This window comes from Phalacrocorax carbo, chromosome 5, assembly GCF_963921805.1.
Source record: "Phalacrocorax carbo chromosome 5, bPhaCar2.1, whole genome shotgun sequence".
In the NCBI taxonomy this organism is placed as follows: Eukaryota; Metazoa; Chordata; class Aves; order Suliformes; family Phalacrocoracidae; genus Phalacrocorax; species Phalacrocorax carbo.
Window position 1 is genome coordinate 51,629,211 of NC_087517.1, and position 23,765 is coordinate 51,652,975.

At 46.9% G+C, this 23,765-nt stretch overlaps 1 protein-coding gene across 2 annotated transcripts in view; it reads left to right on the plus strand.

The window, feature by feature from the left end:
- CRACR2B (calcium release activated channel regulator 2B) overlaps positions 1-23,035 on the plus strand; it is a 49,018-nt gene extending 25,983 nt beyond the window's left edge. For both annotated transcript variants that reach the window (XM_064452436.1, XM_064452437.1), the window contains exons 5-18: positions 1,415-1,561; positions 1,858-1,948; positions 2,079-2,171; positions 5,297-5,484; positions 6,147-6,218; positions 6,643-6,697; positions 10,802-10,881; positions 13,585-13,879; positions 14,059-14,200; positions 14,436-14,517; positions 17,116-17,230; positions 18,876-18,983; positions 19,717-19,793; positions 20,824-23,035. In XM_064452436.1, the coding sequence (XP_064308506.1) occupies positions 1,415-1,561; positions 1,858-1,948; positions 2,079-2,171; positions 5,297-5,484; positions 6,147-6,218; positions 6,643-6,697; positions 10,802-10,881; positions 13,585-13,879; positions 14,059-14,200; positions 14,436-14,517; positions 17,116-17,230; positions 18,876-18,983; positions 19,717-19,793; positions 20,824-20,908 (1,630 nt within the window). In that variant the 3' untranslated portion in view covers positions 20,909-23,035. The remainder of the gene's footprint in view (positions 1-1,414; positions 1,562-1,857; positions 1,949-2,078; positions 2,172-5,296; positions 5,485-6,146; positions 6,219-6,642; positions 6,698-10,801; positions 10,882-13,584; positions 13,880-14,058; positions 14,201-14,435; positions 14,518-17,115; positions 17,231-18,875; positions 18,984-19,716; positions 19,794-20,823) is intronic.
- The last annotated feature ends 730 nt before the right edge of the window (positions 23,036-23,765 follow it).

The window sequence follows — 23,765 nt, forward strand, 5'->3', positions numbered from 1 at the left end:
TTGCTGCTTTCAGAGGTGCATCTGTCATGAAACATTTTTTTTGTCTCATTTACATTGTGAGAAAGAAACCTGCATGTTTCATTTAATGCTAAACGACTTCTCCTGTCCTGAAAAATTCTGGAAAGCTCTTACGCCTCAAATAATGGAATGACACTGTGAAAGGCCATATTACTGTTCTGGAAAAATAGCCTCTGCTATTTATAACTCTGCTTTAAGAAGCATCAAGTCTTAAAGTGGAATTATCCTGTGTTTTATTTTGACAACTTACTTGCAGTTTTATGTAATGAGTTCAGTCATGTCATGCCTTTGTGCCAAGCCAGCTGCTGTGAAGAAATAATATAAAACTGAAGCTAATTGGGGTCGGAGCAGGAATCTGAACTCTCTTCACTGTTTCTGCTAGAAAGAAATGGCTTTGTTTATTAACGGGACTCAATATGTTCTGTTATCTAAACCACGAAGTTTTGATGAAGTGGTAGTAAGTTTTTCAACTTGGGACAGAAAAGGAGGCTGTCATGCAATGGAGTTGGGGGAATCAAGAGCTTTTAGGATTTGGTTTTTTTTCTGCTGTTTCACAAAGAGTGTTAAGGGAGACAAATACATAGACAAACTAAAATATCTATTTGGACAATGTCTATAGGTATAATTCTGTACATTTCAAGGCAGTTCCTCCAAAGTACTGCATGGATTTTTTAAAAATATTAAAAAAAAATATAAAAAGCTCTTCTCCAAAAAGAAGCATGAAGTGATATCTGCAGGCTTATAAGACTCTTTAGGAAAGAGTAAGTTTATAAGTGCTGTGTTCAAGTTGTGATGAATTAAATGCCAAAACAGTGTAATCATTATTGCAGGTTCAGAAAAAGATGACTTTGGGTTTCCAGGGCTTCCTCCATTATTACCCTGGTGTGACACCTGGACAAAACTGCTTCTTTTGTTTGTGCCTCAGATTCCAAACCTGTAAAGTAAATAAATAACAAGGACAGTAGCATCCACCAGTATGGTCCCAGGGTGAGAACAAAACCTATGTGTTGTGTGCTAAAATCCCTGGGCTATGACAATTTACTGCTTGACCTTAGCTTACAGCAAATTTGCTGAGTGTTCATCTCTTCAAGTCTTGGTTTAGACACCAGCTGTGTTATTGCTGAATACTTGAAAAAGACTCATTCCAGGTTTCTTCCCAGATGACTTTTCTTTTCCTCTTTCAGACAACTTCCTTTATTTTAACCTTGCAGTAGATGTCACTCCACATGCATGCTCCATCACTGACCAACTTCCCTCTTTGTCATGACGGTGTAATGGAGGTCATCACAGGAGAAGGGCAGTTTGTCTGTCCTGAGTGCATGTTGGAGTTGGAATAACAGTCCATAAGACGACACAAACTCATTTGCTTTCCTTCTCTCTTGTATGCTTGCTGTAGTCCACATGGAATTCGGGAGCTCTGGACTCGGCTACGAAAGGAGCGTCCGGAGCTCTTATCCAATTTTGAAGAGTTTCTGTTGCGTGTTTCATCATATATAAAAGAGGTGAATCATGAGAAGGAGTCTATGGAACAGGCATTGAAGCGGTAAGGAGAACATCATGGTCGTTTGCTGTCAGGAACCAGCTGATGCTTGGATGCTGCCTCAAATGCAAGGAGAGGCTGGGTTACAGGACACAGAGATATAATAAAATGACTCTTTATCTTGATCTGATCCCCATGGGTTTGTTTTGCGTGGGTGCCCACCCATAACATTTGGCCTGGTTAAAATCCCACTTGATGCCACACAGATGTTAGTGGAAATATGTTTCCACCCTCCTCTCCTGTTTTCTTTCTGTATTCTCTTTCTCTCTCCTTACCTGTGTGCACCCTGCCTTTTGTAGGAAGGAGACGGACCATGACCGAGAAGTCAGGTGCCTTTATGAAGAAATGGAGCAACAGATCAAAGCAGAAAGGGAGAGGTTGATCTGCCAGGTACCTAATCATTTTTGGCTGAATTCAAACTTTCTCTGGTCTGAAGCAGAGGTGGTGGCTCATCTGGACAAGGAACAGCTCTTACCATAGTCAGTGTTATATGCACAGCTGTGTGTCTTTACCTCTTCAGGAAGCACTGAGACATGACAGGAGTAACCTGCTCCACAAGGAACTGCGCAGCAAAGAGCAGGAGCTCGAGAAAATCATCTACCGCCAGAAGAAGGTAACAGGATCCAAATGCTTTCTAAATAAGTATGTCCTCTTCTGCTGTCTTTCTGCTAAGGCTTTTTCTGACTGAGAATGGTTTTCATCTGCTGAAGGTTGGTATTAGCTAATCTAGTACTAGCTAGTCTAGTTCTCTCCTGCCTCTGAAGGTGTTGAAGTGGTTTGTAAAGTGATTGGCTTGTCTTCAACTGTAACGTCTTCCTGTGAATGTTTTGTCCATGCATTTTCTTATCTGCTTTGTTTTCTCTTGGCACAATCTTCCTATCAGTTGTACAATAACTACTTGGCAAGGAAGACAGGGTGAAAATTTGGAAGTTGTGAGTTTGGAGCCTTTTGTGGTGTGTAAGAAAGCTGTATGTGAATATACAAGCACTAAATTTCTCTAGTTTGTGTCTTCTGGCTGCTCCAAAATAACGCAGAGTGAACAGTTCTGTGATGCGTAGAGCTGTATGTACTGTATATTTGCATTTCAGCACCTAATGACATACTGATTAATCAGTCACAGACAAGATCAAAGCAGATATTTTCCTTTAGTCTGCTGTCCCTGGCATGGACAGACATTTGTATGGGATGGTCCATTCTGGATGTCATTTTCCTTTTTGTCTGAAGAACTGAGACATGACCACCACAGAAACAAGTCATGGGAGGTACCTGTAAGATGTTGGCGACTGGGGGTATCCAAGTTGGATGCCCCCAAGTACCACCTGTCTGTGGATGAAACAGCACTTCTCTGAAATCATCAGCTCATTGTACAGCAGCTGGATAAACCAGCAAGACTTAGGTGCCATCAGGAAGGATATTGAGAATAAAACAGAGGATGTAATTTTCCTGCTGCCCACACCCTTGATGTGCCTCAATTGGTGTGTGCAATTCTGGTCTCCTCTAACTCCACTGTGTCCTCCTTGAGTGTGAAGGTACAGAGAACTAATATGATTAGGGAAATGGAGCATCTGCCTTAGGAAGAAAAACTTGGAAAGCTTAAATATCATTTTGGAGAGGAGGAGACTGGGGGAAGATATAAGTGAGCTTTATGGACTCCGGAAGGTGGTGGATAAGGTCCACATAGAATTGTTATTCCCTAAATCCTGCAACAGCAGAGGTGAGGGACACTCAGTGAGACCAGTATGAATTTGATTTAGAAGAACATACTTCTTTACTGGGCTTCTTGTCACAAGAGACAGGCAGTATCAGCAGTTCAAAAACAATTGGACAAACAAATGGACAACATGTTTGTAAATAGTTTGAAAGGAGTAATGGTCAGGGATGTGGCCTCTAACATCTCTAGTCCAGGGACCATAGATGCTGGGGGGTGTATGAAGGGAATCGACCATATTTAGGTGCCCAGGCATGCTCTTCCTAGGTAGCATCTCCTCTTGCTATGGGTCAAGGCAGAGTACTGGGCTACATGGACACTTATTCTTACTTGAAGGCTCATTTCTGATGCTCTTAGCAAGCTATGTGGGTAATCAGGTCCCTCTTGTGGCGTAAGTCCGGTGTTGCGATTGTGCTGCTCTACGGTATTGCTTCCAAGTACAGACAACATACATAAAAGTATGTACATACAAGTACAACATAAATGGGAGCGTTGTGTGTGATAGACACCTCTTAGGGAGGGCAGATGCTTACTTAAAGCCTGTCCTCTGGCTTACTGAAAGATCCAAAGGCTGTGAGCAGCAGTTGCTCTTTTAGTCTCAACTCCACTGCCCATCATGTGGTCATGTTCAAATTTTTCCTGATGTCCAAAGGACTGGAAGGCTCCAGACAAACCTGGGTGTGACTTGTGCCTGTAGCCTCAGTGGGGAGAGATGTGGGGCTTGTTTCAAGGAACCTAGGGAAGGTCAGCTCTGTTCACTCCTTCTCATGACTGTTGTATGTCTGTGCTGGCAGAGAGCAGGGTAGCAAGGAAAAAAGGACTTTATCTTGTGCCACAGTGTGCTGCTTTACTTTCCCTTTGTGAGCCTTTCTGAAGGCACAGAAAAGGCAGGCTGAAGGTATAAATGGGTTTCCACAAGAGTCCCTGCTCTGTGGTGAGATCACATCTCTCTGTGTACTCGCCTAACTTTCTAAGTGGCAAGAAGTTGTCAGATGTGGTATTTAAAGGGCTAACCTTGTCTCTGTGCTCAAAACTTTTGGGAACTTTTAGGAAATGTGATCTCCTGTCCAGTATTCTGCTTGTGCTGTTGTCTTTAAAACAACCACCTAGCCTTGAACCCTGTGGAGGCTGACTCTGCCACCTACTACAGCGGTCAGAACTGGTTCCTGGTGCTCCCTTCTGGTTGCAAGTTCCCAGATGGCTACCACAATTCCGGTGTAGCACCAGCTTCAGCAGAGGGCCCTGGTTAGCTGGTATGGCTGGCTAGATACTGAAGTGTCAGTATGATCCTTCTCAAGATGCCCTACTTGTCATCTGAGATGGGTGGGTCTGACTGCTGTATCTCTCTTCGACTCTTTCCCACACTACACCATCCATTTGTGAGGAATCACATCACTGGTTGAATACATGACAGCTGTCTTTGAACTTCCCAAATCAGGTTTTTCAGTTGTGCTGGGGTCTGGTGCTGTCTAGAGTGCAACGGTGCCCCAGTGGCATTTAACAACATCTCTAGCCTGAGGTCCCATCTCCAAGAGTAGTAAAGGCTACCCAATCACTTGACTTTGTAGATGTAGTGTGAGATTCCCCTAGCACCTCAATATATTCCTCTTTCAGCTGCCATGGGCTAAAGAAGCCCCCAAACTAGAGGGTGCATTTCAACAAGTGTGCTCATTAAGTCCAGACAGACACACCTGTTTCTGCCCAGATTTTTCCAGGCCTCCTTTGACCCTTGTTTGCACTCTGATTTCTGCAATGCCTGATAGCAGCAAGCTCCTCATGCTGCCAGAAGAACTTCCTCAGCTATGCCTGACTAATTGCATTGCTTGCTCCCCAGTGTTGGCATGATGAGAAATAATTGCTTCCAATTCACCTTCCTGATGCTGCTGACAGTCCTGTAGCCCTAAGTTGTGTTTACCTCCCTTCCTGCTCGTTGTTTACATCTGCTTTTTCAGCCTGTTTTTACAGGCATGATTGTAGCACAAAACTCTTCCTCTCTGTGTTTAACCCATCCTCCTCTGCTCCCATTGCAGCTGGAACATCAGCTACAGTCTCTGAACTCAGAGCAGCTGGAGACCCGTGTGCAGAATGAAAGGCTCCGGCACCTGAATGAAAACCTCTTGGAAGAGCTGGAGAAAAGCAAATGGGAGCTGGAGGCGGTGAAGGGGCAATTACAGAAGCTCCAGAAACAGGCCCAGCTTGAGCAAGAGCAGAAGGACAGGTAGGACTGGGCAGGGAAGGGGGTGTCAGGGCAGGGACCCAGGCAGATGAGGAAGGGGTGGCAAGTTAAAGAATAAGGATCTCTGATTAGAAGCCTTGGTCTCATCAGAGGATTGCCTGTCTCTTCTTGAGGAAAAGAAGTAACATCCTACTGGTCTTCTGAGCCTAAACAGGGAATGGCACTGCTACCTCCCACCTGCCATTGATATTTGGCTATAAAAGCACTATAAAAAATATAGATGTTCCTCAGCCTAAAGGGGCGGTTTCTCCATGTATTTTCCATGTCACCATCGCCTCTGTAAAGTCCCTACAAATCCTCTTCTAATCACTACTGTTCCTGTTTCTGGGCTTAATCTAATAATATGTAGCTGAAGCATCAGGATGTTTCAGATCCAGATGACAGTGATCATCCTTCCCATCTCTAGCTGATGAGGAAACTGGAGTGTGAAAGGAGAAAATGCCTACCCTCACACTGGAGGTGAGCAGGAGAGCTGAGGTACAACCCAACCATCCTAGCTCCCATGGCAGTGCTGCTTCCCCTGAATCCTCCTAGCATAGGGCAGGCCCTTATCTTTGAGAATACCATGAGTGCTCCCGAGAAAGGGATCTTTGTAGTTCCTCTCCCATTAACTTATTTCCCCTTTTAAAATCCCCTTTGCCCAGGGATGTGTTTAGAGTCTCCAAGAACATGCAGAAAGAGAAACAGAGCCTCCTTCGGCAGCTGGAGCTCCTCAGGTAAGAACAGGGTTGGGGGGAGATGCTGAGCTTTTGTGCACATAAGGGGCTGAGGTTTCAGCACTGTGCTCATTTCTTCCACAGAAAGCTATGGGAGTGTATTAAAGCAGTGGTCAGACACTGCTTTTTTTTCTAGGTCCAGACAGAGTTGTGCAATCTGCCCAGCTCTGGCAGAGTACAGGCTGTGTTATTTCACCAAATAATCCCTCCACTAGAGGAATTTAGTATTTCCTGCTGGCCAAGGGGACCATGTGGAGCCCGTTACCTGAGCTGGGATACACGGAAATGCCAGTATGTCCGGCAATAAATAACATCTTTACCTGTGTCCCAAGCTTCCTTTCTGTCCTAGCTTTCAAATGTTGGTCTTCACTCCGTTTTTGATGTGTGCTTCATTGTGTCTCTCTTGTGTCTTCCTTTGGAGCAGAGAGATGAACAAGAAACTTCGAGATGAACGAGATGCTTTTGAAGCCAAGAAGCTGGTTAGTCTAAGAAAGAAAAACCTAATTCCCAGCCACTCTACTTTCATCCACTGCTGTTGCTGTCACCACTCCGGGGCCTGTCATTTCCACGGGGGACAATGACCTGAGCTCTCAAGGCCTGGTGTGGTGCTTAATACAGACTTCACAGCACCTCTCTGCCCACGCTAGAGACGAGCTCTGCTGGTTGCTGTTGTCAACTGCCTGGGTTTAACCCAAGGCGCGCTAGCTTGTGACTGTCACACAGCCCTGTGCAGGGCTGCAGTGGGTGCTGTCTGCTGCACACATGGGGTCTGTGCGTTGTGACAGGCACTGGGCCCATGCAAGGAGGGGAGTGAAGCTGGATGCATCCCTGGAGCTGGGTGGTGAGGAAGATGATGGATTCCCATATGTGCTGCTGGCTGACTAGGGGTGAAGGGGGCATGGGAGGGTTTTGGAGTTTCCCTGACACCTTTAGTTTGTAGCAGATGTTTTCAGATGTTTCTGTGGGGCAGCTCCCCATTCCTGTGAACTCTGCTGGGGTAGAGGTGCAGCAGTGAGCCTTGTGTCACAGGGTTAGGAGAAAGATATCTGGAACAGTCAGCTCCATCTCTGGCCTTTCCTAGTCTCCAAGATAAGTACGAATATGTGATCTATTTTTAATTCTTATTATTTTTTCATGAAAAAGTCTTTGTGTTCCCAAATGTCACTGGCAAGGCTGCTCTGTGCTCTTCTTGGACCCATCCCTGCCACCATGTGTCTTTGCCTGCTCTGCCACTATGCCACACTTGAAGATCTGGAAGTAGCTGCCTTGCAGTGAGGACAGGCAGTGGTAGGCTGCGAGAGACTTTCTGGCTGGTGCGTAAGGGAACATGGAAGGAAGCATGGGGATCGTGCCCAGGTATGGGATGAGATGCCCTGCTTGGGGAGAGGCTGGAGTTCTTCTCCAAGTCGAGCAGCAGCTGTGTAAAATAAATTAACTAACTCTTTTGGAAGATATTTTTTCCTTTTTTTTCTTTCCTTTTTTTTTTCCTTTTTTAAAGCTGCTAAGTGTGTGCATGCACCAGACCTTCCTGCTCCCTCTTGGAGAAGTAATAAACACAGTCACTCTGTAGCAGAGTCCAGTGCAAGCAGGCAAAGAAAATAGTTTGTTCTCTTTCCATGCATAGTGCTTCTTCAGCTTTGGGGTTCCTGTGGGTGGGGCGGGTGGCCCATGGAGACCATGGTTCAGGTATGTGCCTCTGTGTGTGCAAAGCTTGTCCACTTCTCCTCTATTATCTCCTTTTCCCCTGCTAGGACCTGCTCAGGGCTGCTCTGAAACATGACAGCTGCAGGCAGACCTAAGAGAGAGCCTATCAGAGAGAGTCATAGTACAAAGGAGCCACTTTCTCCCTTCCCTCTGTACTGGCAGCAGGGATGGGGCAGCAGGGCGAGCTACTCCTACTGTCATTGCTCATCTGGCAAGCCTGTGTCATACTGGGCAGATGAAGCCTGTACCAGAGTAAGGTTTTTTCCCTTTGTCAGCCATGACATCTTGTTGGCCACTCTTGTTTCAGTCCACAGAGATGCAGGGCTTCAAGGGATTGCAGAGATGCTGCTATTGTCATACACCTGGAGAAGATCTGCTGTCTGGCCTGTCCCACTTTAAGGGGGAGAGAAAATAGCAATACTTCCCTGCAGCAGCAAAAAGGCGAGTCCAGCCTTCTGATGGGGATCCCTAGTGTGTGACACACTCTCTGGTAGAGTGTATCAGTGCTTTTATATGCTAAAAAGAAATCCAAGGCCTTAATATCCTCCGTTAGTGCTGGAAGAGTTGTGTTATTTCTGTGAAATGAAGGTGTAATGAACAGAGGTTCTTTCATAGCAAAAATTTTGAAGTGGTTTGAAGGAGGAGTTGGGCTGTATGTGGCTGATAGCAACACAGCTGCTGCTCCTTTGCACTTCCTGGTGGCCAGCTTATACCTTGCTCTTCATAAGAGCTTCTGCCCTTAACAGGGTGAGCAGACCCTGGCCGCACAGCACTGTGGGGCACTGTTTTGCCCCAGTGGCTAGGTCACAGATAGCAACATGTGAGCAACGTGTCGCTATTTCTGCCTGTGTGCAAACTGCTAGGTGCTTTTAAGACCCAGGGGCTGTGGGTTCAGTTTCACACCCATGTCCCATCTGGCTATTGAGTTATGCTTTCATGCTGTATGTTGACAGAATAAATTGCATGTCTGCTTGTCATGAAGAGTGTCTGGGGACTCCAACTGCATTGGACACATATTTGTATTTCACTGATAAACCAGAATTTTTCCTATCCCACTGATAAACCAGAATCAGAAAGATCCAAAATGATTGTACATGTGCTGCTGTTGTTGCGGAATCCTTGCCATCGTGTGTTGTACAGCTGTGATGTCGTGTCTGTCCCTTTACCATCCCGGTGAAGAGCCAAATGTTACACAAACCTGGCAGACCAATAAAGCATGGCAGAACCAATGGCAAGACATGCCCTGTTTTTATTCCTTTCTTACCCAGGTACGTACTTTGCAGGCTGTTTCCTCCCCAGGTAGTGTGCTGCCATAGCAGATTGCCTGGGAGTCCCTTTGCTCCACAGGTGACTTGAAGGTTGTGACTCAGCTCCAGTGGGCTGTAACACAATTTCCTTGTTTCTGTGTGTCTAGAGAGTGCCCTTGAGTGAACTTGCTCAAACCCTGAGAACTTCTCACTGGGAACCACTGGTAGGTTGAATCACAGCCTGACAGCAGTGCTGACCAGAGGGTTGTTATACACTTGGGGGTCCTCTGCCTTGGGAGATACATGCTCCATAGGTGTGAACCTCCCAGTGCTGGATTGTTTCTGAGGCTGGAGCTTCTGTTGAACACCAGTTTTATATGTAAAAAATGTTTTGGGTTTTCTTTCTCTCAAAGTTCCTAGTTGGCTGAGGTCCCCTGCAGACACCAGTGTGTCTTCTTTTGTTGCACTGCATTGTGGTAAAGGTGTCCTGGAAGTTCTGGATAACAAAGCAGCTTAATTTTTTGCCTTTTAAAATAAGCCAGGGATTGTTGAAGAAATAATCTTCGTAGTCCTCCCCTGGGCTGTGGGCAACACAAAGGAAGGCCTGTCCAGAGCTGCCTGCAGGTGTTTGGTCAGTTCAAAACTACTGCCAGAGGCAGATCTGGCAAGCTTTTCCCACCTTTACCCCCAGAAACAGCTTGTGAGGACATGTCAGAAATCTCCAGACTTACAGAGCGAGTACATCTCCCTTTCCCCCAGCGCCGAGGTGGTGGGCACCTTGCCACGCTGTCTCTCTCTGTTTTGTGTATGTAGCCAGAGCAGTTAGACGGTCTGTTGGGGGGGGGGGGGGGGGGCTAGCCTTTAGCATGGCATCTGGGGGAGATGGCAGGTCAATCCTCTCTCTGCCACAGCTTTTCATGTGTGATCTGGGGCAGGTTGCTCATCTTTGACTCTGTTGGGGGTGACAAAGCTGCTGGGGGTGGTGGGGAGTGTTATGAGAGGAGTTGTCCTGCTTACTACTTCTCTGGGGAGCTGGTAAATGCTGGCTGCAGCAAGCGTGTAGTCTGAGGCAAGTAGGAGGAAAGCATGGAGAGGGATGTTCATGTAAGGTAGAGCATGTGCATTGCCCTTTGCACAGCAGTCTCCTTTCTTTCCTATGGTGCATGTGCAGCTCTGGGTGAGTATGCCAGAGGAGGGGTACTAGCGCCTTCTGAGGAAGGGGCAATTGGTCTGTCCCACAAAACATCAGCATAATAAAAGGCAGGCAGGGAAAGAGATTCAACTGTGAGACCAAGTGGAGAACAAGCCACAGAAATGAAAGCTTTGGCTAACTAGAGGAAGAGTTCAGTTTGGGGCACCACCATTTTTTATGGATTTTATTGCAAAGGGGAAAGCAGCATCAGTGATGCCTTCTTGCATGAGTTCAACGAGCTGAACTGAGAAAAGCAAGCCCTGTGCTCACCTCTGTTCAAGCCTGCCGGTGGGGCACTACAACCGCATGGTGCAGGGCTGTTAGGGTTCCAGCCTTGCCTCCCTGAAGTGGTCTGTGGAGGTGGCGAGTGGTTAAACTGGGGCTGGTCAGGTTCCTGGGTCCTAATCGAAATCTTCATCCTTTCTCTTTCCAACTTCCAGGTGCCTCAGAGCAAAAAGCCCCTGTTGAAGAAAGGGTCAGTGCTAGGCAGTTACCTGCTGGATGACAAGCCAGTCAAACGGTTAGATTGGTGTCTGTGTTGTGTTCGTGGTGTCAGTCTGTGCCCACTGGAGTACCCTGTTAGTCAAGATGTGTCCTGTGTCTAGTTCTCCTACCTTGGTGCTGGTTGTTTTTGGGAGCATGGTGGGGGTGCAGCTTGACTGTCGCTCTAGCTGTCTCAGGGGGTGTTGGCTCAATGTGAAGCTGAGGATGCCATCAGCTAATTTCCACAGGGGTGGGCCCTGCTCTGGGCTGCTTCTACATGCAGAAATGGGTAAGCAAACATAAATGCCACCAGAAGCTATGGGAGTATTCATGGGATGGGTGTCACGAAGGCTGCCTCTGACCAAGTCAGTTTAACCAGCTCTGTTAAAATGACTGGATCATCTCCCAAGTGTGCCAGTTCCTCCTCAGGTAGAAATCCTGTCCACTGGCACCTCATGCCAGAGTCCATATCCCTGGGGCATAGGAGAGGGCAGGAGTTGCACAAGGCTTGTGTTCTCTCTGGCAGCTGAAAGCCCCAAGGAGACGGCCTGGTTCCAGGTGGGTTCATTCTGCCCATCTCCCTCCACACCTATGCAGATGCTCACCTGGCACACCAGGCCTCCCCTTCAGCCAGGGCAGGCAAACGTGTCTGTGTGGCCAAGGCCCTTTTTTTTTCTACTCCGCATGCAGACTGTTCAGAGACCTCAATACCTATGTATGCCTCCTTGCCAGAACTATTCTGGCATTAAGCATCAGCCCTTGTGAACTAGTTGTGTCACCAGCACAGCTGGTATTGGCCAAAAGCCTGGTTCCTCTGAGAGGCAGAAGAGGCCAGCCCAGCCCCGACTTGGCTGGGAGCTGGATCTCCCCTGCAACTGCTGGCCCCAAACAGGTTTTAAAGGCAGCACGCTTCCCTGTTTCCTACCAGGTCTCTGCAGAAGGTTCCACTGCTTCCCAGTTTCTCACAGTGCCAACTAGATATAGGTCTAGGCTTAGAGTTTATTCCAGCTTCAACTCACCCTTAATGCTTGCAGTTCTGGTAGTGACATTTAAGAATTGAGCTGCAGATTTCTGGGCTCATGGACTGATGGAAAATCAGGTGGAGCAGGGCTGATTCTTGAGCCCAGGCTGGGAGGTTGCTTGGATAGGTCTGCGGCAGAGCTCTTTTGTGGCTCTGTGACTGGCAGATGTGTTACCCATGGGACCAGACGACCAAGTTCTCCCTTCCTCCTCCCCAGCTATTTCTTGCAAAGAACCTGCTAGCTGCTGCTGGCATAAACCCACCAGAAAGGCTTAACAGGTGGAGAAGTCTGGCAGTGAGGGTGATGTGAGAAGGGGAGAAGTATTTGTTGGTCCTGTTTCTGTCCTAGTGCTGTATCACGCCACATTGCTTGAGAAACGAACAAAAACCATTAGATATGGAGTCATTGTTCAGAAAGTTTTGTGTTTGTACCCTTCCCCTCCTACCCCAAAGAGACTTTTGCATCTCAGCCCCTCATTGCTGCGTCTCCTGTGAGTCCCGGGAGATAGGGGCTGTTTCTCTGAGCCTGGGAGGATGTGTCTATTTTCCATGGGGAAAGGTTCCAGCTGGCCTGGCTCTGGGCTGGCACTTGGGGTAGATGCAGGGAAGACAACCAGGGGGTTGAGGAAGGGAGGAATACCTGTAGTGGATAAAGCCCTTTGAGTTCTAAGCCTTCTCATTCCCTTTGTCTAGTTCTTTAACCATGGAAAGCCAAGGCAGAGCTAAGATGCTGCCTTGCTCCTCAGCAGTGATTCCAGTAGTTTAAATTGGTTATTCTAGCTGTTATTCTGAAGATTGTTCCTCCACTTACCATGTCAGCTCTACCCCCAGCAAACAAAGGGCATCAGCCTGCTCTTGTGTAGGCACAGTCAGTGCAACACCTATTCCCCACTGCCACAGCTTGGGCAGGGGTCCTGGGGATTTCCTGCCTTTAGGAGTGCAGCATGGCTGGTTGGAAGCTTTATAAAACAGCCATCTTTCAGGTGCTGACTCCCTTACCTCGGGCCAGGCATGGATGCAGGCAAGAGCAAAGCCAACACCAGGCCAAGTGACCCTGGTGTGAGCATGCTCACTGTAGTTTGCACACCTGTGGCAGGTTTCTGCTGCCTGAACTCAGTAAGACTCTGCTACAGCAGTGTTTGGAAGTGGTGCGCTGGTTTCCTGGAGCATGGCTGCCTGTCTTCAGCAGAGGGCAGTAACGTATGTACACGCTGCATGCAGCCTCCCAAGGACGATCAGCCAGCCCCTGCCCTATTGCCTGCAGTCAAAACCCTTTTCACTAACCTCAGAACCTTTGTTGCTTCTTCGTGTTGTATTGGGTAATAAAAATAAAGGGGGGGTTGCTTTTTGTTTTTTAAATGTTTTTCCTGTTGCAACCTTTTTATACTTTACCTCATTTTTCAGTAATGGGAGGAAGTGGGAGGCAAAGAATCCTTGATAAAAATCCAGAAGGTGGGAATTTTTATTAAAATAAATGACATATATGTCAGCACATATGAGTACAGCATAGCTCAGGTGAGCTGTCTCTCTCCCTAGGGGTGCTGCTGATGCCTGAGTTGCAGGGAACATGGGGAGTGTATGTACGAAGTAGAGTTCCTACAAGCCTTGCATATGCACTAATTGGATTGCATTCATTGTTTTGGGAATTTGCAACCTCCTCCTCTTCCCTTTCCCTCCACCCTCCCACCCTATTTGTGGTGCCTGTGGGCTTTAATACAGACAACTGGCCTCTGCGGACCTTTCCTTCACCTTCCCAGTGGATTTGGCAGTGGAGGAACCCAGCAGAAAGAACTGTAAATACTTCCCAGGTAATGGGACATGGCTGAAGAAAGGAGAAGGAGGCAGCACAAACTTTGGAGACAAGAGCAGAGACAAGGAGAGATGGTCATTGGCAGCAGAGGCTGAGTGGCTGAAGATGACTTTGAAGGGTGATGCTGACTGTAGAAAAAATGCAGATGGATTAGATGATGCTCCGTTGCCTCCTAGAGGACAGCCTGTTGGCACTGAAACAAGGGTAAGCCTAATTACTTGGGATTCTTCCTCAAACACCTGCTACCAGGGACTTGAGGATTTCTGACTCTGTTCCCATCTAACCCCAGCTCCATAGGTTTATAGTGCAGGGGTCCAATGCCTGAATCAAAGCACAGTCTGCAGCTGGGCTTTTTAAAACTGCATCCCTTTCTTCCATTGTAGCTTCAGGCACTGGAACCAGCCAACTGTTCCCCAGACCGCATCTTTAAAGTGGTGTTTGTAGGGAACTCCGGCGTGGGGAAAAGTTCCTTCATCCACCGCTTCTGCTATGACAGGTTCTTGGCTGAGCTCAACGCAACCATCGGTAAGTAATAGGGTTCCTGACTCATCTGGCTAGGAAGGGTGGGAAAGTCAGCTTGGACACATGCTTTTTTGTCCATATTTCAGCCTAACTAAAGATAAAGATGGTCCCTCACCTGATTTTGAATCAATATTGCAATTTACATGAACTAAATAGTGTTCATCTTGGCCATTGGCCTTGCAATGGCAAACTGCTCTCTCCCCATCCTATCTTACAATTATTGTTGCCTTCCTGACAGGTATTGATTACCAGGTGAAGAGTCTGATGGTGGATAACACCCAGGTTGCCTTGCAGCTCTGGGATACAGCTGGACAAGAAAGGTAAGCGATTTCTGTAAGGTTGCCCTACTGCCAGGCTCAGTGTAGGAAACAAGAGGAAAGGGAAAGAATGCATGACCCTGGTTTCTGTCTCTGGGGAAGTTGTTAGCTTCAGAAGGACCAGAGAGGTCACACCAGCTATTCCAGTGCTGACCCTGCAGCAAAGATCTGTTCTGGAGATTTCTAGAAGCTGTGGCTGCAAAGCAGGGCCTGGAGAGATTGCTCTGAGGACTGACATCATTTTCCATATGTCTGACCTACGTGCTTGTGGCTTCAGCTACTCTATCCATAGATCACCATACGGAATGAGGTTTGAAGCTCCTCTAGCCCTCAAAGCTCTCCTGCATCAGACTGCTTCTGGGAAAAGCTGCAGGACAGGGCTGCAGATTAGGATAGAAGGCTCCAGATAGGCATCCTGTTCTCAGATTCAGCTATGCTACTGCTGTCCCCAGCTGCTCACCACTACTTGCTATTCAGAGGGTGGAAAGGAGGGTGTGAACCTTTCCAGATCTGGTGCAGACAAAGCCAGATGAATTTGCCTGACCTGTGATTTGAACTACCCTGCTGGACTCTGTCAGTGAGGCTATTGGCACCTTCCACTGTCCCTTCTGCTGATAGACTCATGGAAGTGATAATCCTTGGTAGAGAGGCAGCATAGCATTTTGCTGCAGTGAATAGAGTGAATGCTCTTCCTAGAAAGGTTCAACTAGATGATCCCTGAGGTCCCTTCCAACCTGTGATTCTGTGAATAGAGGTTCCCCATTTGAAGGCCTTTAGTTTCAAAAGCATAGGCCATCTCTAGATATTAATGGCACTGTTAGTGAGGATCAGAGTAATAGAGGACACACTTGACCCTTGTCTGCTGCTAGAGGTGTAGGCCCACCACTACCTTCATGTAAATTAGACTTTATTTAGGATGCACTTTGAAGCTGAAGATGAAAAGCTATTTCAAGAGGGCTGTTAACCTCAGGAGCCTAGCAAAAATAAGTACTGGGTATTTTGGGCTAAATATGTTATGAGGGCAAACCTTCAGGAGGCAGCCGAGGTCATGGGAATATTATAACCCTGAGCTGTGCCAACAGAGTAATGAAGCTGTCTGCCCCAGTCAGCTAGGCCATGCAGACCTGGTGGGAATGTACTAAGTAGAAGTATCTATGAAAAGCAAACTCTTTCTTCCAAAATCAAGCTTTGTGCTGAAGAAATAATTATTTTTTAGGGGACTCCTGTGGTTATTTCCATGATAAAACTAGGCAGTAAGGGGAGCTGTTATGACATGAAGCGTGACATTTTACTGAGGCCAGATTGCACCAGAGGCCAAATTGAAGAAAATGTCTCTGCAGAAGGACCTTTAGTGTAGGCCCCTGCAGCATGAGCAGGTCTTAGACACATATTTGCAAGTGAAAACTTGGCTTAATGCTGATACTGAATAGAAAAGCTGGGAAGAAGCAAAAGCTTTTCTTACTTCTTGAGAAATATTTATTACTTTTAACTGGAGGTGTCCAGCTGTGAATATCCTATGGAAGAGATAGAGGAATCCCTTGGAGTGTGCAAGGGGTGACTTCCCTGAGACCGGTGCATGCTGTGTTTTATGTTTCTTTTGGAGCATCTAGATGGTCCTGTAGTTCCAGAGGTATACCTTGACTGCCAAAGATAGTCTGTGCTTTCTTAGTTGGGTAGCATGCCCTTATTGTAGTGAGACAGAACAGGCTTCAGGCAATCGTCTGAAGAGTTCAGGAGGGTCACTACTTGCTGGGGGTTTTCTTGGCTCTTAATAGAGTAGGAGAGCTTGTTATCCTGTGCAGGGCTGAAATACACAGCTCTCTTATGAGATCTCAGTACTTGTATTTAATTTGATCGGTTTGCAATCAATGTGGTTATATCATCGCCATGTCATAAACTGCTCACAGATTTTACAGATGGGTTTTTTGTTTGGTTGGTTTGTTGGGGGCTTTTTGTTTTGTTTTCTTTGGGGTTTTTTTTTGTGTTTGTTTGTTTTGGTTTCTGTGTTGGAATTTATTCCTAAAATACAAGTCTGTGGTTCTAACTGGTACCCAAAGTACAAAGTAGACGTCTGGGGGGAGTTTCTCCTAGAAATTGTGTCTAACTGCTGATTTTATGTATGATGGCATTGCTTTATAGATTCAAAAGTGGAAACAGACTGTATTGATCCTGAGATCTTAATTGCTGTTTTGGCAGCATGGGGGCAGGCATTATGCAAGCCTAGTTTATACTCTGGTACAGCTTAGTCTGCAGAGTCTTCCAGACTCTAGAGAAAGGTCATGTTTTTTCCATCCATTTCCCTTCTTATAGGCAATTACCTTTTCCTATCACACCTAAAAAGATTCTTCTGTTTCCTTCCTCTTTTCTCAGCACCATGTGTTTGGAAAGACTCCTACTTACCCATGGCTGCCTGGCCTGCCTCAAAGGTGCAGGGATCTGACCTGTCTGTCACCAGTGTGTCACCCCAGGTTGACACATCTCACGCACAGGGGCTGCCAGACCTTGCAGAGAGCCTGCACTAAAAGACAGATAATCCCATTCTGTTTCTTGTCATTACACAGCCATGGTTCTGAGAGTGCCTTTTGTTTCATTTGGACTCAGGTTTCGGAGCATTACCAAGCAGTATTTCCGGAAGGCGGATGGGATTCTGGTGATGTACGACATTACAGCTGAGTGCTCCTTCACAGCAGTGCGGAACTGGATGAGCAGTGTCCAGGTGAGAGCAGGGTCTCAGCTGTCTAACACTGGTGGTGCCACTGCTGCCTTGCTCCAGACCAGCTCCAATAGTCTGGGAGCGATGTTCTCCAATGCCCCAAGAGGTCCTACTGACAACGGGAAGATGAATTATCAAAGCAGATGCTGTGGGTACTACCTGTGGTAGTCGGTTTGGGGCCATGGGCTTCCTGTTGAAGATATCAAAGCCAGTGAGAGACCGTTAAATGAGGAAGGGCTGTTTCTATGGCAGAAGGTGGTGGGACCTGCCAAAACAGTAGTGTGTGTTCTGTACGCAGCCCATGTGTATTGGCAACATCTCCTAAATGTGGTCACACCACACCTGTGCTCAGGCAAGATCTCCTGGTGTCCAGCCTATGCACAGGAAAGGGAGACAGCCCTGGTGTGTATAGGCTCAGACTAGCACTTCGCATGATCACATCCTGACTCTGCTTTGAGATTTCTAGATGAGACTGAAATATTAGTAATCACATTTTTTTCCTCATTTGCTTCAACAGTTGGGTTTTTTCCTTTTCTTTTTTATTTGGTGACTGTGTATTAATACTGTAGTCTGCCCCCCTGCTTTTTATTTCCAAACTCTCAATAGAAGCATTAATCTGTGGCTTGTATCTGCTAGCAGAGACAAAAATACCTGCCTGTATAATTTAAATTAAGTTGTGTGTAGATGACTCAGAGCTGAAGGGAAATTGTCAAGGGTGGTTTTGTTTTGGTTTTGCTTAGTCTCGAAAACCCAGATCAAAGTGAAATGAATAAGCATAGGTTGGAGGTTTCTAATATTATTAGCTTCCACACGCCTGTTGGGGAATAAAATAAACACCACTTAGCTATTTCTTTGGACTCTAAAAGAGCAAACGTTAAGATTTTCAAAACTAACCAGCCTCTGAAAATCCAGCTCCTTTCAGGAAGGTTAAACTGAGCACACAGAAAATTAAAGCACCTGAAATCTGTAACTTTTTTCTTTTCCTTTCCCCATCTTAGTATTTATCTTGCTTTGAAGCTGTCCAGGTACAGTAAGTCATCCAGGGCAGTGATGTTTGGAAATAACTTAGGGCTGCAGGACGGGGCTCCTACTCTGGTGATATTCTAGTGAATCAGTGGTACTCAAGGGAGTTTTACCAAAGGTAATGGGCTCCAGGAATTGCCTAGGAATAACAGTTCCTACAGAGACCCTATACAAGACTCACAAGTTGCTTAGGTTGGTTGGTCAGTGGATTTTCAGCAAGGGATTGTTGAATTTAGAACGGCACGTCAGACGAATAGTACCACACGTACGCACAAAAATTATATAACTTGATAAGAAGCTCTGTCTGTACTAAAATTCTGAACAGCCTGTAGGGCAAACTGCTTTTCTTTAGGCTTGTTGTTTCCTAGAGAGGGACTTATGTCCCATCTCCCTTCTTTCCACATCCCAGCTGTGCATACCAAACATTTGAAATACATTCCCATATTTTAAACTTCCTTCCACAAATCCCTGGGGCTATTTGAGGAATGGTCCTTTAATGAGCTAAAGGGTGTGATCCTGCTGCCACTGAAGGTCTTCTTTCACGTGAGCTGGAAGAGGATCTGCTCCAAGATATTTTCCTCCCTCAGCTGAGTCTCTAGGGTGCTTTACCCTGTTTCTTTTGCAGGAAGGTATCGAGGATGGAGCTGTGGTTTTTCTGCTTGGAAATAAAATCGATGCTGTGCAGAGAGAGACCCAGAATGTGCCCAAGGTGGAGGGGGAAAGGCTGGCGAAGGTGTGACTCTGTGCTCTGCTGCTCGACCTGCTCTGTAGCCTTCTTCCAGCTGTGAGCAGGGCAGCCTGGCTGGCAGGAAGCCCTTCCTGGAGCCATTTCCCTGTGTGGTACCTTCCCCCTCCCCCATTTCTTTAATGCAGACATGTATTGAGGTTCCTTTGGTGTACCAGGGAGGATGAGGTGGTGGGCAGCATGTGGCAGACAATGGCCCTTGAGGCATGCTCGTGTATTCCTCTTGAGGCCTGATGCCTCCTTACAGCAATGCTCAGTCTTTCTGAGGGGAGCACGCATGGCTGTTTTCCCATTTGAGGACTCCTCTGATGCATGCTCTGCAAAATTGTCATGCCTCCTTCCTCACTTACTGCCTCAGCATGCCCACTGGTACCTTGGCCCCTGGGTGGGGGGAGGCAGGGTTTCAGAGGTGTTCCCCATCTTCTGGACCCTGCAACACAAAGGTAAGAGAATCAAAGTCCCCTGGGCAGATGTTTTCTCTTCCCATATAACTCCCCAATGTTGGGACACTCTGGCTGGTTCCCAGTGCTGAAAAAGCATCTCCTCATCCCGGGTTGGTGAGCCGGGCGCATGCCCCAGCAGGGTGGTTACAGCCACCCTCCTGGCCCCAGCTGCTCTTGGCAGAGTTCCCAGTGCAAGGGTGGGCTGGCTCCCGCGGGTGTGGGTGAATGGTGGCGGAGAGCTGGCAGCCAACATGGGTACTTGCTGTGCTTTCTGGCAGGAATACAAGGCTGTCTTCTACGAGTGCAGTGCCATGACCGGCTATAACATCACGGAGCCCATGCTGCACATGGCCAGGTCAGTGAACATGAACAGTCACCCTGGGATGTTTCCCCAGTTGTAGGTGATTGGTATGCACTCTCCTGGGGAATGGGCAAGAAGAGGGGCTTGTCAGAGACATTCTGCCATGCCACAAAAAAGACCTGGAGCAAAGTGCTCTTCCCCCTGACTCCAGGTCCTTGTCTTCTGTGCCTGGAGAGCACCAAGTGCAGACTGGATGTTATTGCATGCAAAGCTTTGTCTGGCAGAGCTGGCTGTTTGAAAGATCAGGAGTTTAATTTTAATATTTCATCATAAAAACCATGTGTACTATCCCAGATTTTAAGTTGGCATTTTCAGTTTGAAGTCTGCATGCATCTCTAAGGGTTTTTTCTTCCTTATCTTATTAAGCATTATACACAATGTGATATTTTGGTGGCAATATTTTTAAAGGGAGATAAGACACTTAGTAAGGCTGAAAGAAGTTTGCTGTAGGATTTTTAGTTTTTAAAAAAGCAAGTAGGTTTGAAAAAAATCATTGAAATCTTGCAAGAAAAATATCCTTTTGTTTTCTTTTTTCTCTTCACCTCCTGCTGCAACATCTCTGTTACATTCACAGCAGGACTTATCTGTTCATTAACTGGGATGATTTACTTACTAGCTAGGTAAATCACATCTCCCACAGCATGTGCCTTCAGTGTGCTTTATCACCATGCTGCTGTCTGAGATGGCCCAGACAGGTGAAGCAAACAGTCCAGGATTCTGTCATCCGTGTGGGAGCCTGGGAATAAGGCACCAACCATGCATGCCCCGATCTGGTGCTCTGTCTACTAAGCCATGCTGTCTCTTGTATGTGTTCAGTTTCTTTCCCTGATCCCTGGAAGTTTGTGCTCATTTTCTGTGTGTGGTTTATCTAGCTCAACTTCCAGAGAAGCCTGGTCTTCGGGCCAGTCACTTTTTACAATCCTAAATGTCCCTGGCTGATCAGGAGCAAAGGGCAGAGCCAAATGCTTTGGCAGGAAGATCTCAGTAACCAGGTTGTGTTCTTGATCTGTGCTACTTGTTCCAGGTTGCTGACAGCACAAGAAGACAGGCAGAGGGAGAATGCCCTGCAGCTGGAAGATGTCAGCAGGAGGAAAGGGTGCTGCACATAAGGCACATCAATGTGCCAGCAAGAGACATGTGCCAGCACTGTTTCACGCAGCTGGGGTTCCTTTTGAGCAAGCCGAATCTGATGGTATCAGCTCTGCTGAGACTTGGGGAAGCTGCAGCTTTTCCCCATCTGGGAATTTCAAGACACTAAATCAGGCCAAAACGTGCATATGATCTGTGGTGTTCCATTTCCCAACGCTGCATGCAGCCCTGATCTCTGGAGGCCTCTGCTTCTTTGGGGGAATCTGGGTGGTCTTGGCTAATAGCACTAACTGGGCCTTCTGTCTGGAGAGGTTGCTTTCCTGTGAAAGGATGAAAACTTGTTCCTTTTCTTTCTGGCAAAGAAGTAGCCTAGTAGCAGAGAGTGGAGGGCACAGTGGGTGCTGTGTTAAATAGAATTTTAGTGTAAGAGATAAAACTATTTTACATTTGGGCTAGCTCTAGGTAGAAATCCATTAGTCTCAAAGAGCAGCGTCTCCTCTTTGTTCTGTTACAGCAGAGCCCAGCTGAAAGCCTGCTGTGGTAACGTCCGTCAGTTCCTGTAAGATCTGGATCAGGCCCTGTATTTACTGCGAAATTTGGTTTGACTTGCCAGTATTGTAGTTAACTGATTCCATATATGGATACAGTATGAACTGATAAAAGGAGTCATCCCGATGGCTTTCTTCACTTCGTTACCCTAATGGACCGTGTCACTGTCCCTCTCTTACTGTTTACTGAACACAGAGCAGTTGCCCTGGGACGTGCAGGCGCTGGCATGTGCTGCTGATTCATAACCCGTTGCAGGAGCTGTGCTGTATGACTAGGAGGACCATATATAGCCTGTTCTAAGCCTGAATGCTGCCTGTTTCCTCCCATTCTCTGACCCTTTCCTGAAGAATCTCCAGTGACTAGGAACTGACTTATCTGCAGTACTAGAAGATCCTTCCCTGCCAGCGTGACCACAGTGCTTTCAAATGTATCTGGGCTGGAAGCACATGGCAGCTGCCTGTGTGAAATGTACCTAGTGAAGCTTTTTCTCTTGTGGTGAACTTTTTTTTTGTAAGGTCCTGATCCCGTTCTTCTTTGAGCCTGTTTCTGTATGTGAATTCGACATTTTAGGTGCAAGATGTGGTGCTGCAGCTGTGAAACAGCCCCCCCAACCCCGCAGCATATAGGGAAAGGCCTGTTCATCCACTGCCTTCCGGCTTGTGGGATAAGGTGCTTACTCTGAATGTCTGTTTTCTCTGGGAGTATCCCATGCAGGAAAAGTGCTCTGAGTCACCTCCAGCCCATCAATGTTACAAAGAATTTCCGTGGTTCCTCCTGGTGCCCTTTACTCCTGACAGGAAAGAGGAAGTTTTTCTCCGGATGAGCTGGATTACAGACTAAAAGGAATGGCTAAAATAAGCTCCTGCTCAGGCCTTGCTGCTGGTTGGCTGTGGTTTGTGCTGTGTTTAACTGAAGTAACGCCTTCCAGAGACTTGGAATCGGAAAGTTAGAAGAGGTCCAGAACAACTCAGGGCTGCTTGTGTGGAGTCTAGAGTAACACCAGCAGTGCTGACAGTGGAGCTGCTTCTGTTTGCAATAAACAACATTTGGGCAGGGAAATCCTCTCTGTTTTCAGAAAGCACCTGTAATCTGAACACAGATGTGGTTTTCTGGCTTTCTAGCCACTGTGGGTGTGAAGGAGTACAGACGTTGTCACCTCTTGAATAGGTCAAACCTCCTACCTGAGCTGGGGGAGCTGCTGTCAATAATTCCTCTGCATCGTACTCCAGCTGCAGATTAATAAGGAGCAGCATTGACTAAGAACTGGCATCTTCGGTCAGGGCACATCGTAATGCTAACATTTACTTACTTGCAGCAGCAGGATTTGGGAGGTTGCTGCAGAAGGAAGAGAGCAGTAGCCAGTCTGCTAGCGTGGTCTGAACGTGTGCCTCGCACACTGTGTGCAGAGCACATGAAAGACAAAGGCGTGAAATATAGCTGACACACAAACACAGGCCGGTCTATGTATCACCTTTATCAGTGCTGTCATATTGCAGTGGCAAGAACTACCACGTGGGTTTTCTTAATGTACAACCTTAAGCATGTTTTCTTAGTGTGCAGGCAGAGTACAGGCAATAAAGAAATGCTGCCTTTACTAATGGTTGTGTTGAGATATTTTTTTTCAGGTACTGCAGGAGGTTCAGCCTCCCTTCCTCAGTCAGTGATTGTAGCGTGACCTCCCCTTCCCACTGCTCAGGAAGCACTGAGGAGCCTGTCCCCCCGTGGTGGTACAAACAGGAGTTTTACAAGTAGGGAGAGCGCTGATGAGGAACCCACGCCTTGGAGGCAGCGCAGAAGCAATTCATTTCCAGTCTTATTTTTTTACCTCTTTCAAGCAGCCAGAGTCCAGCTGATCAGGGAAGGCAGAGCAGGGAGGAAAAAAAAGGAGGGGACGCCTCCCCAATGTCTGGGGGCAGTATAGTGCTTTCAGAGACAGCACATTCTCAACGTGTACCTATATTTGTAGAACTAAACATTTATTTTAATGAAGTCCCATGCATCCTTTTCACTCGTGTTAGGAATTTGGTTGCTTTTAATCCTTGTGCCCTGGCATGACTCCAGCTGGATGTTCGTGCATTACAGAACTAATCTCTCTGCAACTTTTGACTAGATAAATTAATACTCTTTCCCCTGATATCAGCTGATAGCACAAGCAGCATATTGTAACATCTTTTTTTAGCAGGAACAGGGTGGACTTTTGTTTCAACCATGACAGTGGCACAGAATTTGAGGAGGTTGTGCTTAGACAACAGTAAGCACCAGGGTGGGTTTTATTAGTGGGCAGTCTTCTGTCATCTCTCTGCACAATATTTAAATGTCCTGTTGGAA